General features: G+C 41.4%; 1 protein-coding gene across 1 annotated transcript in view; it reads left to right on the top strand.

Moving 5' to 3' along the window:
* LOC118113661 (vacuolar protein sorting-associated protein 13B-like) overlaps positions 1-25,514 on the top strand; it is a 311,783-nt gene that overhangs the window by 249,320 nt on the left and 36,949 nt on the right. Inside the window, exons 42-46 of the mRNA XM_035163589.2 lie at positions 4,734-4,930; positions 6,569-6,750; positions 7,313-7,533; positions 7,647-7,778; positions 12,500-12,661. Coding sequence (XP_035019480.2) covers positions 4,734-4,930; positions 6,569-6,750; positions 7,313-7,533; positions 7,647-7,778; positions 12,500-12,661 — 894 coding nt within the window. The remainder of the gene's footprint in view (positions 1-4,733; positions 4,931-6,568; positions 6,751-7,312; positions 7,534-7,646; positions 7,779-12,499; positions 12,662-25,514) is intronic.

Genomic DNA, 25,514 nt, shown 5'->3' with positions numbered 1-25,514 from the left:
ATTTTCTTTTTTCTCCCAAGAAGTCAGTCCAACTACAGAGAACGGAAATGCAGCCATAACAGTAAAAAAAACGAGTAATGGCTCTGGAGAGAGAGAGAGAGAGAGAGAGAGAGAGAGAGAGAGAGAGAGAGAGAGAGAGAGAGAGAGAGAGAGAGAGAGAGAGGAGACATAATTTCTCAGGCCTCTAAAATTACCATGTGGCCAATGCAGAGATGGAGGCTGATAGATTTTGAGAAACGGAAACTTAGAGGCATAGGGGAAGAAAAAAGTAAGGAAGAAATACAGCATTAGTTAGTATTGAGCTGTGCTGTCAATTATCACCATTCGCTTATAATGTTTTTCCAATTTAAGGCTGTTAACCAGCAGGTGGAGGGTAAAAAACAAGATGAACACTATAAAAGTGGCTCTTCTTCACATTTTCTCCTTTCCCTCATTTTGTTACTCCTCCTCTCTCTCCTTTTGTCCTTTTGTTACACTCCCCCTCCTCCTTTCCTTTGCTCCCTCTCTTCAGCAGAGTGCGCTGACTAGATGAAGGGAGGGGAGGGGGGGTTCGCCCGTCCCCAGAGCATATCATATTAACGTTTTATAAAATCAAGATTTCCTGCATTTAAATAGTTGTGGTTTCCCAACTGGTTCCAGCATCTCAGAGGGGGAATTCAAACATCCTTCCATTACTCTAAGTCAAATTGCTGCCTGCATTATTTTTACATACAGTAGAATGGGAGCGTCAGAGTGATGGGAGGGTGGCTGAGAAGTGACAGATTCCTGACAAAGCACCCACAGGTTCCCACCTGTAGAGGGCCCAAGTGATGAAGGGATAGAAGGAAAGAGGAAGGTGACTCATTCTCACCTTCTTACCGCGGTGTGGCCCAGTTCTCTGAATCATAAGCAGGTGTCCTTACTGCTCTTTTTTCCGTCCCTCTCATTTGTCTTCCCCCCCTTCTGCCTCTCTGTGGGGTTCTAAAGTCTGAGAAACAGGGAGTAAACACAGGAGCTATGATTCAGTCTGACCCAGACTCAGGGGGAGCAGGAGGAGGGGATGCAGAGTTTTAAAGTAGAGAACAACAACTTGAGTTCAGCCTCAGAATATAGTCTTAACACATTCTGTTCTGATGCATGTTCACATTTTCCTTGCACCCACGCAGGCTTTTCTCAATATACAAATGTTTAAATGTCATCATCCACTTTCTTTTTGAAGCCATTGCCCAAAATTTACTGACTTTTTCAGACAAACATCGCACCATCTGGTCCCCTGCTGTTGCTTTTGTGCATGGCACTGTGGAATAGCCTTTCATGTCCCTGCAGGGCTCTGTGCTGCCATCATGGCCTTGCTGGCCTGCGACGGATATCATAAAAGCTGGCCTAAGATGAACCTGTAATCTTCAGCCGCAACCATTGCTAAAGCTATTGTTTCTGCCATTGTTGTTATTAAACACAGGTCCACCCTCAGCTTTTTCTGGAATTTGTAGGAATATACCGCTTTTTGTTCCAAGTTAGAGTCGGTGGAGAGTCATTGGGGTATTTCATTGAGTGCGACACACTGCACCAGAAAGAGTGGCGGGCTATTTTAGCCAAGATAACTATTATTTTAGTGGGACAGCGCTCATGCCAGACCTGCATTAGTCACAGCTAATGCACTATGAAAATAAAAGACTATCCATGTGGTTAATTTGATCTTGAGTTCTTACACCTCATCCACCAAAATTCCAGCCCTTCTTTGAAAGTTTGGCATTGCAGAGGAAACAAAAAAAAAGATGAGCGCAACAATCTCAGCATGGGCTTATTCTTGATTTTCCACACTGATTAATGTTAACGTATATTAGCCCACCTGAGACAGCACTGCAGGAGTCATTTTCAGAACAATTTTCATTACATCTCCTGAGTAAACATTTGCTCAAGCTGATGTCAATTCAATTTGTCTGCTGGCTGATAAGAAGTAGCTAGCAGTGGATTCTTTAGACATATAAGCATCAGTGAAATAACAGAATACCTAATGGCAGTGTTGATATTGTTAATAAAAGTAATGGCAGACATGGCTGTGGATGTCAACAGCCGCAGCCTCAGAAGGAGCTCAGGGAGTCTTCAGTTGCAGAGACATATTCGAACTTCAGCAGTGATCACACCTGGGTTGATCATGGAAATTGAAATTACTTCTATATGTTCTGTGTTTACTTTAGTTAGCCTGCTTTTACTTAGTATTTTAGAGACTGTGATTGGTCTGTTGGTCCCAGAAAAGTTAACCCATGCAGAGCAATAGTTTGGCAGAAATATTGGTACACAATGGCTCATACAGGCCTGAATCTAAATATATTTGTTCGGAATATTTAAACTGCTCCTCAACTTAGCCTTTCAGGCAATTTGACCCACCTTCAAGATGGAACCTTGAATCAAAAATTTAAAGAACATTTAAGAGTGTCCATGGGCTGATATTTTACCCTGAGGTCTCGCTGCCAGCCGTGCTTTGTCAAGTGCTTGAGTATAAGAAACACAGATTGGGCCCATCTAGCCAAGGGAATGTCAGCTATTCATGGTTACATGTTGTTTATCAGATAAGGTACACACACACAATCAGGCAGCGGAAACTGACACTGCCCAGACTGTATCATGCACTCACATACATAAGCACACCTGTGTATACACATATGTATACACGCGTATTGTCTTTCATACGTGCAATTACACATAGTCATCCTCTTGAACACATATATACAATACATCTGACATATACACAGGTCCCTTCTCCTCCCAAAAGCCAGTGCCAGACGTCCAACTCAACATAGCTAAAAGATTTAAGTCATTTTCTTTCTTTTTTTCCCCCCATCATCCCTACAACATTTGATGCACTGGTTATTGATTTCATCTTTACTCTCGTCCAAGGCCAAGGCCGCAATTCAAAGGAAACATGACGCAAATTCAACCATGCAAATGTATTCCACTGTACCATATATGTACCTCACCTATTAATTTCTCTATGCAGTCATATGTATAGAATATCACAGGTGGAAAAAACACACTTTGGGTTTTAGCAGTCCAGTTCTGGGAATTCTCTGTGGACTTTCTGTGAGTTTCCTCTTCGGTGGCTCAGTGTGGGGGTTGCGGGTGCACAACTCTGTCAGGTACAATTATGAGAAGTTGATTCCAGGAAAACCGGTGTGGCATTTACATGATGTAAGCTAGGGTTACTTCATCCATCAGGCCCACACATATAAATGTGCGGACACATACTCACACTCTTTGTGCACAATGCTTCCCTCACGTATGTGTACACACCGGCCTGTTGATAGTCCTGTGATTTTGGTAATTGTCCAGGGGGCTTCATACCTCTGGTTAACTGTTAGATTGTCAAAGACACATGTGCACAAACAAATACACACACACACACACACACGCACACACACCCACGCACACACACCACACACACACACACACACACACACACACACACACACACACACACACACACACACGTCTTACAGCCTGGCATCCTTCAGGTGTGCTCCAGAGACACCCTGCCACTACTGATCCATCAGTAGCTGAGGTTTGCAGGTGGTCATGGGGACCTGAGCACCTGGTTTAGTTCACACAGGAGCACCAGACACATTTATGGTAATTTTGGTTCAATCTGAGAGGAACCAATGGAGCCTTACCAGTCATCACATAATGTGAGAACACTCACATAGTCTGATTGTTATTCAGTGTAAGAAACAGCTCGAGGTCTTCAATGTTAATGGCCCTCTTGTAGCACACAGTTGCACTGTGTTTAGTTATGCTGTGGTCATGCAGTGTTGTTATGGAGAGCTGTTGTCTGACTGCGTTGGTGGTCTGTGGTGAGAGTGTCATTTTTTCCGACTAGATGAGAAATTAAAGTTTGTCTGAAGTGAGTAAAATTCAAGGTTGTAATACAGACGTCATTAACATTCAGTCCCTCGTTCCCTCTCGAAGACAGGGATTCCCTGTGTTTTTCAAACAGGTCAGAAAAGTATCAGTGCTTGATGATTAGCAGACCACTGCAGTCGCTTAATGCTTTATGTTTAACTAGGGAATCAACCGCACTGAGTGTAATAACAAAGCCTTACAGTAATCCTTGAGCAGATGAGTAAGCAGGGTTACACTGGGAGGGTTACAATAGTCCGTCTGGAACTTAGCCTTAGCTTTGAGTGATGAACATCTGATGGATACAACACTAAGATATACACTGGTGTCCATTTTAAAAGGAGAATAGGGATCTACTGTAAAACACTGAAGTAAAATACTGTCATCTGATAAAAGGAATATCTGTGGGATCCAGTTATAGAAGATAGTATGATGTCCACAACAAAACCCTGCATAAAGAGGTCCTCTGGCATGTCACTGATAAGTATTCAGATATATTCAGCAGCACAAAGACCCACTAGAGTCTGTTTTAGTTTAAACTTTATTTCAGTACTCGCAGCATTCTGTGTCACCCTATAAGGCAACACAGGCCATTGTCTGTCCTAGTTCTGCCTGAACAAGAATAAAGCCACCACACCTGTACAATACTTTGCTGTTTGATGGATTTATTTGACTCCAGATGCATTGTTGTACAAGACATATGGCCACTGTGTTTGCTGCAAAAGTGCAGAGCAAGAAAGTTTTTATTTAGCTCAATCTCCATTAAGGACTTGACACAAGTATCTCTGCTGGATGCTGCTGTAGGAAAATACATATCTGGTGGTCACATTTTAAAATCTTTACTGTGTCTTTCTGTCCAGGTACCAAGCAGCCTGGAGTACTGGGATGAGCTCCAGCAGGCCTTCGTTCCATACCGGGAGTTCAGCCTGTCAGAGAGCAGTGCTTGCCAGCTGCAGCTCCCCAGCCTCAGCCTCACTGACCAACAGAAGGAGCTGGTGGCTTCAGACCTATGGAGGATAGTCCTCAATAATAATGGAGAGGGAGGAGATGAGCAAAGGTGAGGCAAAATGCTACATTTGATCTAGTTCTCTTTCTTTGTGCTTTTACCTAAATGTGTTGTGTCCGAGTCGTATATCAAGAGAGCATGTGTATGCCTACACATGGATATGTGTTTGGATCTTCAGCACATAGGCCGTCCTGTGTGAGGGAAAGCAGAGGGATAGAATGTGCACCCAGGCCGCTGAGCACAAAGAGCTAGTAATGTGTCCCTCGCCCCACATCTGGTGTGCAGGAACAGGGAGCGGGCTTGGAAGGCGTTCAGATTGGCCTAATGAGATTTCCCAGCACACCAAGTGCCTGTCAGGGCCCATCCGGATTCCTTCCTGCTTACCTTGAGTGTATCTAATCGAGGGGAAGCTCACGGGAAGCATGAGGAGTAAAGCCCCCTTTGGTTTGGCTGGGGCAGGCCAGGCCTGGGTTGGGCTTGGTTGAGCTGGGATGCAATGGTTTGGACTGGGCCAGTGATCTAACACCTCAGCGAACATGTTTTTACTCCCTTCTTCTCGCTACCACTGCTTCCTCTCTTCATCTCCCTCATGTCTCACCCAGAATTCTATTACATCTTCTGGGTTTCACCCATCTTTCATTTATTTAGTCTTTTCTTCCTCATTGTTTCCTCATCTCAATCTACTCCCCTCCTTTTTACCTCCTCTTGGGATTTAGGAAACTTTTAGTGGAAGAGAATTGCCAAGCCCACATTCTGTGTGGCTTAGAAAGCTCCAGAGGAACAGAAAGGAAAGAATAAGAAAACATCCAAGAGAAGAAACAGAGAAAAAACTCTGCAGAGCCAGATTCATTGTAAAGCTAAATATACATCTGTGCTTCATTACAATCATACTCCAAACACTACATTTCCTTTATGTTTAAATTATTTGTCTTTTCTGATCAAAATCGATTCCCCTTTCCTCAGTCACTCGTTTCATCTGCCTTACTTTAGTTTCCACCAGAAAAATAACTTGGCTTCGCTGCCAACTGGAAGTAATGAAAATTGTCAACATATGATGCTTATCTTTTTAAGGAGCACTCTGCTGCACCAGCATTTTTCAGGTCTTGAGCGTTTCCTGCTGTAGCTTTTATAGTGGATCATGGTAGTAGCAAATTACAGAGCAAATGGTCATTCACTTCAATTATGTTCCATTCAACATCATCAACCATGACATGCAATTAATATCTAGAGATTCTTCTGAAAACTGTGTCAGTAATATTGTACCTAAACTCACTGGCTCAGACAGCGAAGAGGCCCCCTCCACATTGTTGTCTGAATAATTGTAGCGTTTGACTCATAGTAGGTTTCTGACATGGATGCCACACAATTTGTAACTGACTGGGCAAGAGACAAAAGCATTCAGCTACTAATAAGAATCAGACTATTTTAATTAGAATGAACTGAATTCTTGTGGTCATCATCCAGTGGTTTAGATGTTATAAAAGCAAGTTTTTGAAAATCAATTAATGAAAACTTTCAGATGCTGACTCAAAGTCCTACATTACTCACTTCCACCACTATTATTTCCATATGTCATAATTTCATATTCGCAGGGTTCCACATCTTTCTTCATGTCTCTCCACTTTCAGTGTTATTTCAAAGTTACAGATGCTCTGTACATTTTATCAGCTCTCTGCTCTATCTCTCCAGTTTGGACAGTGAGTGTGGGTCGCAGGTACCCTGCGATCAGCTGGTGTCTCCAATGGCGCTGGCAGCTTGCACCCGTGTGGACTCCTGCTTTGCACCCTGGTTTGTCTCCTCCCTGGGTGTCTCCCTACAACTGGCACAGCTGGAAGTTCACCTCTGCCACCACCTAGAACAGCTGGGTACAGGTAGGATACAGAATTCACAGTCACTAAGTATAGTTAGAGAAAGTAACTTAAAACCATTTTATATTTTGTTGGTGAGAGAAAAAGTTCTGCCTTGTTCTTGTTTACTTTGCTTGATCATGATTTAAGCAAATTACAGATTAAATGCCTACTCAATTAAGTAAAACATTTATGGTGGACTGTATATTTTTGCACATATGCTTTAGATGTTTGGATTCATTTTATTTGGGGGCAGCTGTCTCAGGGGGTAGAGCAGGTCATCCTCTGACCAAAAGGTTGGCGGTTAGATCACAGTCTTCCCCATTCCGCATGCTGAAGTTTCCTTGGGCAAGATACTGAATCCCAAATTGCCCCTGACTGCTTTGCCATTCCCATAAAAGTGCTGCCCATAGAGGCATGGATGAATGGCAAAAAACTGTACTGAAAAGCACTTTGAGTGGTCATGAAGACTAGAAAAGGGCTATATAAATACAGACCATCTACAATTTTACCCCTTTTTTCCTGTAAAACAGTTTGTGTCTTACCCCTGATAGCCTTTAGTAAAAATAATGTGTCACTTTTCCAGTTCCATCTCGGCAACTTCGTCCCTTCCTGCCAGACAGGAAGTTACCTCAGGAGCAGGAGTTCATGGTGGTCGGCGCTCGGGAGCCAAGGGTCTTCTTGCGCCAGTGGAACAATGGACCACGTCACTGTCAGGAGTTTAGCTTTTCCACACAGGTGGACTGCAAGCTGCTGGAATACAGAAATTTAACACACCTTCAGCTTCTCCAGCCTTGTGTACTACAGGTAGAGCTCAGCCATATTTGGTGTATTACTGTATGCTCTGTGTATATACAAAACCTCAGAAAATGTGGAGAAAAATAATGGATATTTAGAATCTGATTTCTTGTATCTTTCAGGGTCAGGCTGCAGCCACCAGCTGCCCAGAGAGCACCACCTTGGATGTGAAAGTGTTTGTGGACCCTGTGTTTCTCAATATCAGCCAATTTACCATCCACACCATGGACACTGCCCTGCACAGCTGGCAACAGGTGACAGGAAGTTCAGGCTATTGAGAAAGCCACACACCTTTATATTGCACCACACTCCAAAGAATACAAAAATGCATAAGCTTCATGAACTGACGTGAAAAAATCTGACTAGTGGTAAAATATTCATTCTGATCTCAGAGCTTGGAAATAATCAAGCATGAGAGATATCCTGAAGTCTAAAGTTGTCTTTCCATGTATTGTTAATATCAGAAGCCAAATTGTCGATATCTATAGGTACTGAGCTAATCTCCAGGGTCACTGCTGAAAAGGAAGCATATTTCAAGGGATAAAAGTAATCAGTTATATGATCGATTAGGTTGCAAAGTATTGGAGGATGACTTGATTTTTGATTTGGAGGCTGGGGCTAGTAAACTTGTGGGGAAAATCCATTGAAATGTTTGCACACTTTGAGAATATACTGAAAGACGGCCTTTTGTCCCAGATGGAGTATCAGTTAAACAAACAAAGGGGATTTTATTTGAATGGTTTTTGGTTGTATGCCAATAGCAAGGCAGGATGGACCTGCCGTTCAGTTTTCAGTAAACTCTGACTAAGAGGCTACACTGTCTCTGTTCTTAGGCGTCTATGCTCCTCGTCATCTCTCAGTTCTCAGTTCTCAGCTCTCAGCACTGCCTCTAGTAGCCAGGATATTTGTGTGTGAAGTGATGCCCATAAAAACACGGTAAAACTTGAGTGGTTACACCTGCCAAGATTTCATCTGGCCCTTGTCCTCCACCCACTTGTCTACTACACAGGCACAAGCACACACACACACACTGGCCTCTCTGCCTTTGTATGCCCTATCATGGCGGCTCAGCTCAGCTGTGGCTTTGCTGACTCATATATTGGCCTCTGGAGACTTGAGATACTCTCATGGATTTATATGCATGCAGACTCTCTCTGCCAGGTGAGAGAAATGTTTTTGTGGAAACAGCTGTGGTGTTTCACCTGTGAAAAGTCAAAACAAACAAGCTGTGTAGAATATTGTACTATAAAATGATTGTTCTGGCTAGCGGATTAATAACTTTGTTTCCCTTTAATGGTACTGACTCATCAAATGCAGTTAACCAACCGTATTGGATGGTGGGTTTTTCTTGACCCTTCGCTCCATCATTGCATCATTTAGCACAATTGAGTGAATACTCCCTATTTCTGCTGATTAATTCAGCCATAAATAAGACTTTAGGGCATCTGTGGTGTTGTCATTAAAGCACATATTGCAGCCTTACTAAAGTGTTTTAGACATGTTATGCATTCAAGGTATACATGGTTGGCTTTATTCAAAATGCCAAGTATAATGAGTTAGGTTATAAAGTGGTTATACACTCTTAGCCAAAGCTTTTGAATCCACAGTGTCTTGAAACCCCAAATAGAGGTATATAATGGTCACACATACAAACACGCACATAATACCATTATACACATGTACACGACACAGTTAACTCTCAAACAGACACTCAAAGCCTGATGGGTGGATTAACATGTTGACTGGAGTCAGATTGACTCATGAAAGTATTAAACTTGCTGTATCTTTTGATTGGTGTGAAATGCAGCAGCCTTGTCACTTATTCAGAACCTTTCATCTAACCCCAGCCTTCACCACTATGCTGAACACAAGGGAAAAACACACCATAATTATAAGGCAAATGTGCTGCATGTGGGTATGGTAGTTTTGTAATAAGGGGTAGAGAGAGGTCAAGTACAAAAGAATGATTCTTTATGAAATGATTTCCTTCAATATTTGGTCCATCTCGGAGTAACTTGTGAACATTTCAATTATGGAAAATATTGTTTCCCTTTTTGGGGTTTTCGCTGAAACTTAATCTTGTATGTGGTGAACCCTGGATGGCTGTGATTAAGCACAAGATGTCTGGTGGTACAGGGATGGTTATGAAGGCCAGCACAATTGAGCTAAATATATCTTTGATGTGATCAAGGCTTACATTCCAGACCCTCATGCACAAATTGTCCATGCATAGAAAAACTTGATCCTTATTGAAAACGTAATGAGAAATGTTAACAGGCTCTGTGTCCCTCTGGAACAGAAGGATGTATCCCAACATGTGTAATTGTTTCAGTGATTTTCATGTTTCCTGGTGTCATGGCTGGCAGACATGCATGATGTGATGTGGCCTGCAGGGTCAGCATTCAGCCGTGGAAAAGAATCCTCTACAACCACACAACTGAAGCCTCACAGCCCAGGCATGGTCATACCAGACCACCACAACCAGACCAGCTGGAGCACTTTAGGTTTAATAGCAATAAATAGGAATAAAAGACACTTCTCGCTGTATGGTTGTAATTTACTCACATAATTTGTTATAACACATAGCTGCAGTCACAGTAACATTAACTGCTTTTGTATCCATGACAACATTACTGTCACCCTTCTTTTTGTCATAAATACTCATAATGGCTCAACGTGACAATGTATATTCCATCTATTATAATAATCAGGATGCTGCCAAGCCACCAGGCTCACCACCTCCTCACCTCAATGTGCTGTTTGGTCATATAAATATATATTATACATTTCATAGTTTCTAGGTTCTGATAAAAGAAAAATGAATATTGAATAGCATTTTATTTCTTTGGTTCTCTTTGCACTCGATAGCCCCATATGGGCACAACCTCAGACCCCCACCACTTTAACCTCAGGGCCCAGGCCTCCATTTTCAGTTCTCAGTCCCCAGCCCCACTTTCGATCTTTGCTCCCCCCCAGCTCCTAACCCCAGGGAAGTGGCTTTGGTGGAAAGCCACACAAAAGCCCAGTAGTATTTACACACTCGGCTTTCTCACAGAGTGTTCACAGGCGAAAATTTCCCTCCTGCTATTTTTTTCCCCTGTTCTTCCCATGTTTGAATCGTTCTCTGTTTCCCTTTGTAATAGCATAGAAGTGATAGAGAGATTGTTTTCCTGGTTGTAGCAGATGTGAGAGCGAGGGTCATCTGTATATGAATATATGGGTGATTTAAGACCTGATTAGTGTGTCATTCTGTCCCTTTTACAGGTTTCACAATTGGCTCCATGGTGTCTTGTTTCATGTGTCTTTGTCTTGAGTGGGTGTCATTATTTTCAATCTGTTTTATAGACATTTTACTGTACGTTGACTTGTGTAAATGTTTGCCACTTTGCCATGAATATCTAGGCTAGACTTCTGTAAAAACTAAAGCCACAGTATCTGGATGGATTACTCCTTGAATGACTGTGTCTAATGATGAAGCTGTCATCTTCTGCTCTTTAACAAGGAATATGTGTTATATTCAAATTAAATATAATATCTTAATATTGGTCCATTTAAAGTCCCTGTATAAACATGGAGTGATTATGATTACTGCAGGGAGCTTTTCTGAGGTGTGTATCGTGTTGCCTCATAAATCAGAGCAGAAAGATGATACCATCAAAGAGTGGGCTTAGCAATGGCATCTTAAGATGGAAGCAGGAAGTTTGTAAATCGCAGTGTTGAATTCAGAAGGGAGCATAGATAGTGTTCCACTATAAAACTTGAAATGTTTTTTAACCCAGTGTCGCAGCTGTCCCATCTATATTTTCCTCTCTACCTCCCTCTCACACATACATCTATCATCACAATTTTAATGGTGTAAACTATCCCATCCGTTTTCAATAGCATCAACAACCCCAGGACCCTGAACGTGCTTGGCAGTCAAACTATGAGATTTTACTGCCAGCCTCTTTTAACCATCAACCATCAACCCCCCTGCCATTTAAAAGTGTACAGCAGACTCGGGTCCCTCTTTGTTGGGATAGTTGAGTGGTTATTGAGAAGCTGTCTGAACCTCAGTCATGTGTGTCAAGAGTCAGGGAGAGGTGTGCAGGAGAGATCCCATCAGGACCCGAGAGCCTTTGGAAGGAGCCCAAGTGAAACTTTAACATGCACTTGCATCACTCTCTATCCATCTCACATTCACACTATGTGCTGTTTCTATATTGTGTATTTGAAATCTTGTATGTCAGAGAGTTGACACACACCCTCTCCCTGTTAAACCAGTGTTTTCAATAGTAGGCCAATGAGCTCTTCTCTCTTGCATGCAAGGTGACGTGAATGGACAGCATCCCTGCACAACTTGCATGACTTGAGTTTTCTGTGAGGCTTTCTCATTGACCCGTTGCTGGAGTTGGGCCAGACTCCACCATACTGTTTTCCTCTAACAGGCCACAATATACTGATGACTCTTAGTAACAGGAATGCACTCGTAGTTGCCCACTTTTTTCAAAGCACAGAGGTAATGATAGGAAAAAGTAACTGAAATCTCTGAGCCTGCTTAACATTCTCAACAACCAACGTATAGATGCTCAAAGAGGGATGTGAAAAAGTTCGCTTTGGCCTCGAAGCACAGTGTAAGCTGCTCCAGCCTGGATAACTGTTGCTCTGTGATTTGATTCACTCCCCTGGTGAGGTTGTATTACTCCAGCAGATGATATCACTCATCTCATTTCTCTACTGGCTGACTGCTGCACTACCAATACTACAATAACATTTTTTATGTTAAAAAGACATACATTATTGACACCTGTATATGTGCTTATACACACTAGAAATATACTGTTCATTATACACCCAGCCTAAACATAAACACCTGGAAGTATGTACGTACTTCTTTAGTCACAAGCTCCTTTGCTCACGTCATGTTCTTCTTTGTCCTCCTCTTCATCCACCCGTACCCTCCACCTAACCCCTCACCCCCACTGTTATCCCTCAGAATGGGAACCCGGAGGCTGAGGATCTGGTCTACAGCCACTATGTGATCTGTAACGACACCCATGAAACACTGCGTTTTGGTCAGGTGGACACAGATGAGAACGTGCTGCTCGCCAGCCTCCACAGCCACCAGTACAGCTGGAGATCCCATAAGTCCCCTCAGGTAGTGCACTCTCACACAAACACACACACAGGCTACATAACCCACTGCAAGGGAAATATCTGATTGTTCTCATTCGTTTTTATTGGTGCTTTCATTCACACAATTAAGCATGCCCAAATACACACAACTTTATGCACTCATCTGTAGTATTAACACAAAGAGATGAATGCCCCTAAATATACTGTATATACATAAAACACACACACACACATATATATGTGAGTGTTTTATGTACATACAGTATACACACCTACATATAGGACTACAGAGTAGTGTGTTAACATGGTTAAACAAGATTAAAACAATATACACATAGAAACATATGGAACCCACTTAACCTTACACAGACTCATTCTGGACCATGTTGTCTGAATACACATGCATTGCTTGCATGGGCACTCTACCAATATGTACAGACTGACTTACTCATACAAATCCACACTTATTTACTTTAGCATACAAATTCTATCCAAGTGCTCACAACAGTACATACTCACACCAGACACACCATCATCAGTGTGCAGCCACCATCTTTGTGCTTCTATTAGCGCTCTCAGACTGTGCCCTGACAGCACTGTTAAAGAAGATTGATTATATTTAACCCTTTGTGGTTTTGAGGTTGAATGGAGGGTGGGCTGGCGATCTGTGGCATATGTGTGTGTGTTTGGTGCGCACATGTTTCAGGACCCCCATGTGTTCCGTGGAGAGTGAGATAGTCAAGCTTGAGAAAAGACATGGCCATAATTGCTCACAGTAAGTCAGTAAGTCAAGTTGTATTAATCATCGGCCGTGGTTAATCTGTGCTCTTACCTCACTCTCGCTTACACGCACACACACACTCACACTTAGATGCTCCAAGTCTGGCATATCGGCATAGCAAATACCACATCTCATTCTAGCAGTGAGTCAAAATGACCTCTGTATTTTTGGGAATGTTTTGGAAGAATGATTGTCCGAACAGGCCAAATATCATCATAGATAGGAATGTGATTTCAAGATGGTTCTGTCATATATTATTGCATTATGTGTTTGTGGTATATGAGATATGTGTTCTCAAGAAGACCATGATTTGTGAAACAAGATGAATAAGAAAAAGTGCAACTTTGCCAAAAACTTGATGATAAAATGCCTGCCAATGTGTCCGCCTCAGCAAATTGTAGCACACACTCCTAATTACATTTCAGGGTTATAAAAATAGTGACACTGATAAGAGAAAGGGTTGTATTTCTTTAATGGTTACTTGGTCCTACAAGTGTGTTTTTGTAGCTATTACAAATCAGTTTCCAGGCGGAGTCATAAGTGGTTGTGCTGTTTTGCTAATGTCCCATGATGGCTTGGAGTGTCTAAAACAACTCTGATCATCATGGGCCATCATTTCCCATTCCCCACACCCCCATCCCCTCCAACTCCACAGGCAACCTTTCCTCTTTGAATCTCTAAGCCTGCTCCCTACTTCAACCACAAGACCTTCTTCTTAACCCCTGACCTCTTGCTTATTTGTCAATTATATTGCCCACTTCACATCCTTCCCTGCACTTAAGATTTCCCATTTGTACTGTTATTGTATATTTTAATTTTTTTTTACCAAAGCTGTGAACTTAAAAAATAACATCTCCTAAAATTATCCCCTCCTGTAAACATGCTGTAAACATGCCGCCAAACTGGATGAGATACAAGAAGAATTGCATTTGAATAAACTTGACTATCTTAAGCATAGTTTCACAAGACCACATTCCGACAGAGACAATGTTATACAGGCTAGTTTTACAGTCAGCAAGCTGATAGCTAAGAAGCTGAAACCTCATTTAGAAGCAGAATTTGTGAAGGAGCCTTGTTGCTACTGAGCAGCTGCAGCATCGGACAAACAAAATTGTGTATTTTGTGCAAAATCTGTGCATTTTTCTACTCTGCAAAACAAAAGACTGCTACAACATCTTGATATGCTGGTGATGTTGCAAAACTCTTTTAGGCATTTATCAAGAGGATTCAGAACAACTAAACAGAATAAACTTAACATATTTATTTTGCTGTTTAATGTGGAACCAGCAAGAATGCTCAAAGCTACAGTAACAACCTCCTTCTGCTTGAATTTAATAAACTCTATGTTTGTTTAAGTGTCCATCCCTTTTTTGGGACAAAAGTTGGAAAACCAGCTGCCAGTAGAATCATCATCATCACTACCATCAGACATCAGGTCCTGCATCGCATTACCGAGTTTAGTGTGACATGTGTTGAGTAATCTGGTAAAGCCCTCAAAGGATAGTATAAAAATTGAAATGGCCCTTGGTAGAAAAAAGTTCCCCACCCCTGCCCTAAGCCATAGTTTAGAAAACAGAATCGTGTAACATTCCCTTGACCTTGGCTCACTGCAGGTCTCTCTTAATTCCTGATGCCTTACCAGCATTAGTTTGATGAGATCAGTAGACCTGGACAATCTCTGGCCTCCACACAGTTTTGGGGTCTCACTTGGACATTTGTGCCTTGCTTTTATGACTCTCCAACAACAGCATGCAACTTCCCAGCACTGTCATGGTCTCTTACTCAATCCCCTCCTGTGTTCTGGTGTTCACGAAAATTCTGGCTGAGCTCATTATTCCTTGTCTGGCTTGTCCTGTCACTGGCCTCCACCTGCGTATCTTGTTCTGTCTTGGACTCTGGCTAGAAGGTGACTTTGTCCTTTTAATGTCCATTACACCCAATTTAAGTTCAGTCTCTGCATCTGAGATTGTAGCCTTGGACCCTGAAGCCTTGCTCCAAATAGGGTGTAATCTTGTATTTAGCCACCCCAGTTCCTTCTCTTCTGGATTTATACAGTTCTCTTTGTGTACCTTTTACCCTCCTCACAGTTACACTCTAGATTAGCTCGCTCCCTTTATCCCATCACCGTAGCCCTCTTAAACGCCAAACCACCATTAGTACCATCACTCTGGTTAGTATTAATCTCTATCTTTCTCTCTCTCACACACACACACACACACACACACACACACACACACACACACACACACACACACACACACACACACACACACACACACACACACAAATAAATACAAATGAATACTGAAGAACACACTCCCCACCTATTCTATAAATGGCCAATCTCTGGATCTGTCAAGAGGCCAAGCCATTATCCTGTCCTCATGGCCATGGTGAGATGTGTGTGTCCCACTTGGCCTGTCCCCTGGGAACACACATACTCACACACACTCCCACACATACACAGCCACAGGTACTAATTTGCAGTTGTAAGAAGGAGTAGAGATAAGGAAATAATGCACAGGGAAATGCAAGCCAATCACACAAAGTTGTCAAGGTAGATACTGTACCTGTAATATCATGCTCTTAAAGAGATAGTTCACCGAAAAATTTAAATTCACTCATTATCTACTCACCACTATGCCGACGGAGGGGAGGGTGAAGTGTTTGAGTCCACAAGACACTTTAGGAGTCTCAGGGGTAAACAGTGATTCAGTCAAGGTGACCCCTTCTTCAGACGTAATAAAACAACAGAAACACAACAAGCCTTCATACGGCTCGTGTGGTGTCACCCAAGTGTCCGCAAGCCCTGACATTCATATTTGACTAGAAACAAGGTCATTTACATCTTGCATTTAGCCTAAAAGTCCACTACAGGAAGTGGCAATGCTAGCAGACGTAGCCACACGAAGTCTGAAGAAGGGGTCCCATTTACCTCAATTGTATTAGATTCGGCTGCAACACTGTTTACCCCTGAGACTCCAGAAGGGTTTTGTGGACTCAAACACTTCACCCACCCCGCCATCAGCATAGTGGTAAGTAGATAATGAGTGAATTTGAATTTTTCGGTGAACTATCCCTTTAACACTGGGCTTAGTAGACTCTTCAGCCAAAAATGTGTCTGCTGCTATCTTTCTGTTCCTCCCACCCTTTGCATTTCTCTCTGTTCATGATGCACAAACAGTCCATAAAGGGAGTATAGTTGAGTAGATTTGCCAATCATGCTTTATTGTCATACAGTAAATCCTTTAATCCTCCCTTAATGCCTGCCCATAGACTTGCACAGAAAGTGTTCGTGTAGAGAGAAGGACCTTCCTACATGAACAGGCCTGCTGTTGTTTCAGCTTGAACCAAAACAGGGAGGCATATTTAACATCCTGCAATCTCCTGTGTGTACTTTTGTGTGTCCATGTGCAAAAGAGGAGAGCTTAATGTGTGTGATTCTGAGCAGTCTAACCAGTGTACACTTCCCGTAGTGTTGACATACCTCAGAATATCTGTCACTTCTCTCAGAAGAACACTCAAGCGGATTGTTTTTGCAGTGAAAAGTGAACCTTGGCTCAGGTCACACTCCCTCTCACTGCTCCTCTGTTTCTGCCCGTCTCCCTTCCCCGGTCTCTGCCATCTTGTTTCTGCTTACAATTATGACCTTAAAATGCATTGAAAGGGTTGATTGAGGCAGTCATGTCCTTAGAGCCCACTGTCATCTTACCATAAGTGCGAACTCAGACCGACATATACACACATGATAAAATGTTTCCTTGGGCCTGGAATCTGTCAGGCCTCTCACTCTCATTTCTCTCTTTTGAGCACAGCATGCCTTCACACCCCAGCGTTTACCAGCCAAGGTGAAGAAGTTTATCAACACACAAAATCTTTTATAGAGGGAGCAATACATAAAAATATATAGGTTGATTATTAGTTTTTTTATATATCAGGATGATCATGCCTATAACTACACTCTCTCTAGGTTATAGTTACAGTTTATGACTATCTCTAACACACAAACACACGCTGTCCTCACCCTGCTCTTTTTCAGGGCTCTGGTGTGTGGCGTGAATGGTTGAAATATCTGGCTGCTCCGTACAGGATGCAGCCTGGCTGATGGAAATCCCTGTGGTTAGTGTGGTTAGCAGGGAGAGGGGTGTAAAAAGCCCCCTGGATTTGGGAAGGACATTTTAAGTGCCTACAAGGAATATGCACAATTTGAATGAATTGTAATTTACTCAGGCAGCAGGCATCTACAGTAGAGCCCTCCCTCTCTCTCCCTGGATGTGTGTCTCTACGTACGTACGTGCATGTGCGTGTGTGCGTGTGTGTGTGTGTGTGTGTGTGTGTGTGTGTGTGTGGTATTGGGCCATTAGTATCTGTGTGTCAGTGTTATGTTGGTGTTTGCGTGTGTGGTTTCCAGGGGTAATGTGCTGTAGATAGCAGCCCAGGACTATTAGTTTGCGGTAAGATTGGGCGAGTTGTTGGAAGCACGCATGACAGGGAGGTATTTGGTAGTGTATGGAGAATATGAGAGAGGAGAGTGAGAGAACACTTTTAGATCAATGTACTGGCTGATTTTATTTATATGTGTAAGTTAATGTGTCAGCAACACAGCATATTATTTTTGTGTCCTGTTGCGTACTTGCCATAGGTGCTTTGCTATGTCCATCTAATACGACCTGAAACCCGGTTAAACTTTTACAGCTTATTATTCAAAATCAGAAAAATAAGGAAATCAAGTACTTAGTTCTTAAAATGTATCAGCTCTTTTTTCAAGTAGGATTTCATATTTCTCTATCCTGACCCATTGTTTAATAAACACTGCCCTCAAGTGAAGTGGCTGGTTTGGGCTGTTCCAAGATTGTGGCTTTAACTGCACTAGCTTAGGCTGACCCTCTGGGGGGATATTACTTTCAGTCAGGTTAACTCACATACTGACTGATCAGAGGGAGAATGTGAAGCCAGTGAAAGGGACTGCTGTCTTTCCTGTTGTTTATCCTCTGAGCTGGATTAGGTCCAGAAGGCAGACATGTACTTAAAGGTATTAGTTTAGGTTAAAAAAAGGAAGAAGAGAGTTGAAAAAAAAGTTGTTGAAGTATTATCAGGGAAAGGTTAAACATTGGCTTTAACCTTTACATTTTGATCATGGTTTGTATGTGAGCTCACATTCATGTGGAGGAACATGAACTACTGATGAATGTAAATCGCCCACTGAGTCATTATTAATAGCTCATCAGAGTGTGACAGTACAGTCATTCATCCTGTGCTGTCACACTCTATCTACGCACTGAAACAACCATGATTCACCATGATTATTAAGGCAAATCCTCCGTCAAAAAAATGCTAGATAAATTGGCTGAATGATTAAAAATGAACTTGCATCATGTTCGGGTTATTTTAACATTTTGTGTCTATGGCAACAAAAAACAAATTGTGTGTGAGTCAATGTATCAGAAGCTAAGTCAGTCCTTAGAGAGGGGATCATAATTGTCTCAGTTTCCTTGGCAAGATAACTCAAAAAACATGGTTTGCAGCTTTATTTGGCTATGCACAATTCACATTCCAGGTCCAGGAATAACAACCTTATATAAAATTGCTCATGATCCAGTAATTATCTTCATATTCTCATCCTCTTACTCACTGATATGAATTATAAAAATGCTTCACTATTGCCTCTCATTCACCATTCAATGGCAGAAAGAGTTATAAATACACCACTGATTCTTCAGATCCGGAGTGGTACATATAGGTTATTAAACTTATCAAGTCTAAAAGTGAAGAAAACAAGTTGTTCAACTTTCTCCATCAGATCTTCAGACCTTTATTATCCAGATGATAACTCATAAATCACTGATGGAAACATTTACCCTATAAGGCTGAAGAAACCAGAGTGCTAATGCTAATTCAAAAATCCACCACACCTACTTGCTTTTGAGCATATAGAGAAAAATAAACACACCCAAAAACCTTAAAGTTTTTGGAATCACTTTATACTTCTTCCTTAAAACTCAGGTGATACACTCTGTTTTCCTATTAAATACCTTAAAATACCAACCTCAGTGGCCAACCCCAATGCGTTAGAAGCAAAGTTGCTCCAATAAATGTGAAATGAACTAACCAAACCAAAGTGTTCCCAAACTGCTGACTCGAATGTGGCTGGGGTGTCTGCAATCTCAGGGTTATTATCCATCTTGAGCTAATTAAACAAGCCTAACTTTTACTGCAGGCATGATCTCTCGATCATGACTGGACCATTTTAATCACATTATGCATGCAGTTGGAAGACAGTAAAATAAGTGTAATCTGTAAAACAGCCCACCCTAACTTTAAGTAGAAGTGTTATTATGTTGATCGAGTGTTACATTTGAATTAATGAGAGATCAACAGGTTGCACCTGCAGCAGTGGCAGCAGGTTTGAGTATCGTTTCGGTCTTGTTACAGCCTTATCTGTAAAATACACATGGCAGCCTGCTCGGAGTTGCCAAATGGCATTTAAAGGTTTTCTAGAGCATGTGGAAGAATATCCTCTGTTCTGATGAGACCAAAAATAAATTCTTTGGGCCGAACACCAGGTACTGGTAATAACCTATAATGACATTTCTACAGTAAAGCTTGATGATGGCAAGATTATGCATCAGCAGAGAAACAGAAACTGCCCAAATCCACATGTGAACTTCTAAAAACGGAAAGTATCTCTGTGTTATTTGTATACAGTGTCTTGGCTTCTTCAAAGAATGACAAAAGTTATTTTGCCCAGGGAGAACAATGATATTTCCTCAAAAAGGGTTGATCGTATTTATATAATCTGACATCTTAAGCAGGTGGTTCTACAGTCCAATCATTTCACATTTCTTTATATATGGTAATATTTAAATTAGCTTCCTAGGCCACAGTCCTTATAGTTTAGCACTAAAGTTTCTTTAGCTTACACCTCTGATCGTCCCTATGGAATAAGGCTAAAAATCAACTATCTCAATCAAAGGGCTCAGATGCCTCAGCAGCCAGTCTGTTTATCCAATTTCCTTTACCCCATTCCTTCAACTCTTTAAGAAATTAGGACTTCCCTTTAGTTAGTATTTGTTCTTAATAAATATCACAAAGATTGTTTTTCTGTGCTTGGAAAGCAAGCTTGATTGGTGATTAATAGGGTATGTCCCAAGTTCTTAGCCTCGTTTGTCACAGTTTGTTTTTCATACAAAAGTAAATTATGCGAACAACATTATGCATTAACCCTAACATTTCTGAAATCAGTGACTCTTGAATATTCTCGGAACCCATTCTCATCATTTTGCAACCCCCCCCATTTGGTCCTTATACAACCTTTTTAAAACAATGTACTACATTCCGCAGCTCTACACCGCAAATGTCCACCACAGACATTTCTTTTGTGAAAATCACAACAGGAAGGACAGTCATTCTTGCTCATCTTCTTTGTTTTCACTCTCACTGACATTGGTCTGTCATGTGTACATAGAGAGAGAGAGAGAGAATTATTCCACTGCCTTTGTAGTTTTTCCTCCCAGAGGAAGATCTCCCTCTGAATAATAGAGATTAATTTAATTAAAATCTTGACAAGCGCTAAGCCATGAAAATATCATATTTGTTTTTCTTTGTAAATATTTTTAAACATGCTGTTTGTTAGCGGTTCAAAAGTTAAAGAGTGGTTTGAAACCCGGTTTGGCCAACAGAACTGTTTCTGGGTGGTGTTTACATGGCAAAAGTGTTGGTATGTTTGTACAACACTCTTTGCGTAAGACAGCAGATTTTAATATTAAATCAAGATCCCAGTTTTAACAAATTGAAGCGCCCATGTTCTACTGTGATGTCAGTTCAATAATGAAGTCTTTCCTTGTTGTCCATGTCTTTTGTTTGGACATAATGATCAACGTGACATAATAATCTTTTCTTTTTTGACCTTTTCAGAACTTAAGTTTATCTTTCAAGCTGATCATTATTTGATTTATTCAACACAGAAAGCACTGTATAGTCACTGGACAAAACACATTATCCAGGTGGAGGGTTTCTTTTGGATATCATTCCCTGTTGCCTTGACTGTGAGTCCGAACCACATTTGGGTCTTTTCCACTATGGGCAAGTAACAACCCAAAACCTACAACTACCCATGCTTCCCTCTAGATTTTAAGGACCTGTGAGGGTTTGGTTCTGCCTTGTGTTTCCAATGTATTTTACAAACCAGAGCATTTTGCATACTCACAAATGAAAATGTGATACTTGGATAAACTTTCTCATTTTGATGAGCTGTTTGAAAGCCAAGTACAGTTGTGGGACAGACAGCTATAGAATACGTGTATATAAGTTTGGTGTAAAATCAGCAAGCAATGTGGCCAGGGTTCAGCACCATGGACAGCACCTTGGTGCTATTTGACCAATCCCAGGGCACTGGGCTGGATGGCAGTTTTGGCCAAGTGGCCACATGAAACAGGTCACATGACGCCTTAAGACCCAGACAGGCCTTTCAGAAGAAATAACTACAAAACTAAGATGGCTTGTATTGGACATAGCTTTATCCTCCAAATGTTTGAGAACCAAAAACATGTATCCATCCAGTTTACCAGCTATCAACCTGGCCAAGTTAGATAGAGGCACAAATGCACAAGCTTTACTGGCACTAGGTCACAAGCAGGATAAACCACAATTTACTGGGCTTCAGTTTTATTAAACAAACTGCCATTCTGTTATGAGTAGCTCTATAGGGTAACCAATGCTGCATTTGTTCTTTTAATGGCCGAGCTTGTGGTTTTGTTGTAGTGAAGCATACTTCTCTGCAGCGGTGGCAAAAGTACTCACATTCTTTACTTAAGTAGAAGTACAGATACTTGTGTAAAAAACGACTCGTAAAGTAGAAAAGTAGAAGTACTGATTCAACTCCTTTACTCAAGTAAAAGTAATAAAGTACAGGCTCTGAAAAGTACAAAAGTAAAAAGTAAGAATTATTTTTTAACTTCAATGATACATTATGCCTCTTTTGATAACTCGACAAAACGAAAAAAGTTCTAGGCACACAAAATAGGATAGTTTTCCTCTTTTGTTAACAACCTGCACTGTGCTGGTACAGAGAAAGAAAAAAAACCCTGGACACAGTCTAGCTAGTATGCATTGCATTGCCAAATTAGTGGAGGCATCAATTGCATTCATGTTGTTAAACTGCAGTCACCGTATAGAGCCGCTGGTATTTAAGAGGCACTCTAGTTGTGGTCATGGTATGGGTGGCTGAGGTCTTCCTTTGTCTAGTTAGCCTGTGATCAAGAACACGTCACTTGTGTGTGCAGTATGTGTGTTTGTCTGAAGAAATGTCTTTACAATCCATCAGTGGACTTATTGAAAGTTGGGATGAGCTAGTGTCATGTGAGCAAGAACAGAGATAAGCAGGTAGAAAGGATGTTTGGGTAGAAATTAGTTTAAAGATGCTGTGGGTGAAACTATGCATGCCTGTTTGTTAACTGTATGTGTTTTGTGTGTGGCGTATACTGTGTATGTCTTTCAATCATTTTGCTGTTATTTTGCTACAGAAGACTCGGGCAAGCTTTTTTGTGTTCTCAAACTGAAATGAGGTCTCTGTCCTTCCAGGGTTCCTCGACTACTGACCCCTTCATCCCCCCATTGTGTGGTTTTCAAACCTCTCTCCACTCAGACAGTATTCCTTTTGTTAGCTCCCTTCATTTGGTGCAAACACTTGCCACATCTGCATCTCCTGCAACTCTTGGGGCTCTAAAATGTCTAAGATGCCTTGGTAGAAACCAGAGCGAGAACTATGGAACAATGTTAGTCAAGCATAAACCTCTTAACGTCTCCTCTGTCAACCACGGATCCACACAATGCCTTCCCTCAGTACCTTTTTCCAGCTCTCAAACCGCTTCTTAGACTTGCAAATCTGAACTTTGAAGTAGCACTGCCCTGCTTCTTTTGTCAGGGAGAGGGAGCCAAGGAGGAGAGAAGCCTTGCAGACAGCTGTTAAAACCACCATAATTCTTTCATGTTAAATGGATTAGCCCTCACTGGCCTGGCAATGATGCTGTTGTGTCTCTATGTTCTATCTTAAACTAATTTATGTTCTCTGCAGTCCAACTTTGCCTCCTTCTTTAATTTCTTTCTTATGTCCAAATCTATATAATTTTGCTTTGCATCTGAGGGTAAACTTCTGTCTCATTTGTCTGGTGTCTAGCTCCCTGCTCCCAAAGATATTTCACCAGACAAGACAGGCCTCTGTTCTCACATCCCTCTATTCTCATCTAAGCCCAGAGAGAATTAAATAACATGGGCAGAACGGATTATTTTAAAATGTCTGATATATGACATTGAGTTCACATTGTTTTCAAATTCTGAAACTTTCAAGCATTTATTTTAGAATTCAGATGAAATCAGTCCTCAAAGACTAGCCACAGCCCTTTTGAGCCTGTTATGGAAACTTTTGTGCAAAGCTACCAATGTTGTTTATACCTCTACTTCATGTCCCAATGTCCCCCCTATTATAGTCTGAGTGAGATGGAATGAAGGAGTGGTAGTAATGGCTAGACGACCAGCAACCACTGTGGCTATGTCAGCTCGACTCTGCAGCATCCAGGAATTCTGATTACATCTCCACTGTAGACAGACATTTATTTTTTGGTTATTTGTGCCCAGGCACATTCCTGTGAGAGGACAGAAGACGGATAGCAGTTACAGTGACTCGTTCTGTCTGGGGGCGGGCAGGGTTTAGAGGACATGTGGTGTGTGTGTGTGTGTGTGCATGCATGTAAATTAGTTTTTATCTTCAGTCCATCTATGCTTGTGCCTTGTACTGACACCAGAGTTGTTGAAGCAAAAACCTGAATTTGAAGTTTACCATTTGAATGAGGCATTGACTCTGTTTACATAGCTTTGGTTCTGACTGACTAATACCTTAACATCTTTACAAAAAATGTAGTTGGTAATAATTTTCTCCTGGGACCGGATTAAGCAATGGAACAGGCAATAGACATGACATCTCTCTACCCACAGCTTGTCAGGCGAGTAAGGATGGTAATTCTCAGAAGTTAACACAAATTCTGAGTGTGTCAGTCCAATGTTTGGGTTTTGTATTGCATTACTATAGCAACGGGCAAATCTGGGTGGTGGGGTTTTAGAAAGTTCATGTGGTCCTGATCTTGCGATACGGCCATACATGGTCCCAACATGATCGTGTGGATTGAACGTCGTCATTCTGATCCTTGTTATGTCTAGGTTAGTCAGTATCAACAGGGTCTTTATCATTATGTGTTCAACATTAAGCACCTGTAGGTTCTGTAGGTATATAAGCAGCTTAGACTGCGGCAAAGCCAATAAACCAATTGATATCATGGTAATATACAAACCATATCAAACTACAGCCTTCATTATTGTCTGACCACTACAAGGCAAGTAACCCCTGTTACCATGACAATGGACATTAGACCAAAGAGGAATGGAAGTTATTTAGTTCAAGCAGGAATAGATAGTCCTGTTTCATTCAGATGATTCATCTCGATTGAAGTGGGATGAATAACATTTGTATTTTACATTCTTCAGATTGTAAATATCTACCCTTTATATTGCAATATCCCTCGCTAGTGTTTAAAACCATTTGCAGAATCATTTTTCTCGTTTTTATAGTACTTTTATATTTTATATTGTTAACTATTTTTATATTTTATATCTATGCTTGCACAAAACCTCACTAAACCACCCAATCGGTAGTAGCGACGGGCGGTGTGTACAAAGGGCAGGGACTTAATCAACGCCAGCACATTCCCCATCCATTTATTCCCTGTAAAAAACGATCCAGGTGCTCATGCAGGAGCTCGGTTCAGTTCAGTCTTTATTATTATGTCTGAAATTTGGCATGCAGCAGAACTAGACTGTGTCCAGTGATTTTGACTTCTCTGTACCAGCACTGTGCAGGTTATTAACAAAAGAGGGAAACTCTCCTATCTTGTTTGTGCCTAGAACTGTTTTCGTTTTGTCAAGTTATCAAAAGAGGCATAATATATCATTGAAGTTAAAAAATAATTCTTACTATTTACTTTTGTACTTTTCAGAACCTATACTTTCTTACTTTTACTTGAGTAAAGGAGTTGAATCAGTACTT

This window comes from Hippoglossus stenolepis, chromosome 8 (genome assembly GCF_022539355.2).
Source record: "Hippoglossus stenolepis isolate QCI-W04-F060 chromosome 8, HSTE1.2, whole genome shotgun sequence".
Classification (NCBI taxonomy): Eukaryota; Metazoa; Chordata; class Actinopteri; order Pleuronectiformes; family Pleuronectidae; genus Hippoglossus; species Hippoglossus stenolepis.
Note: the sequence above shows the minus strand (reverse complement) of the source record. Positions and strands in the feature narration are given on the sequence as shown.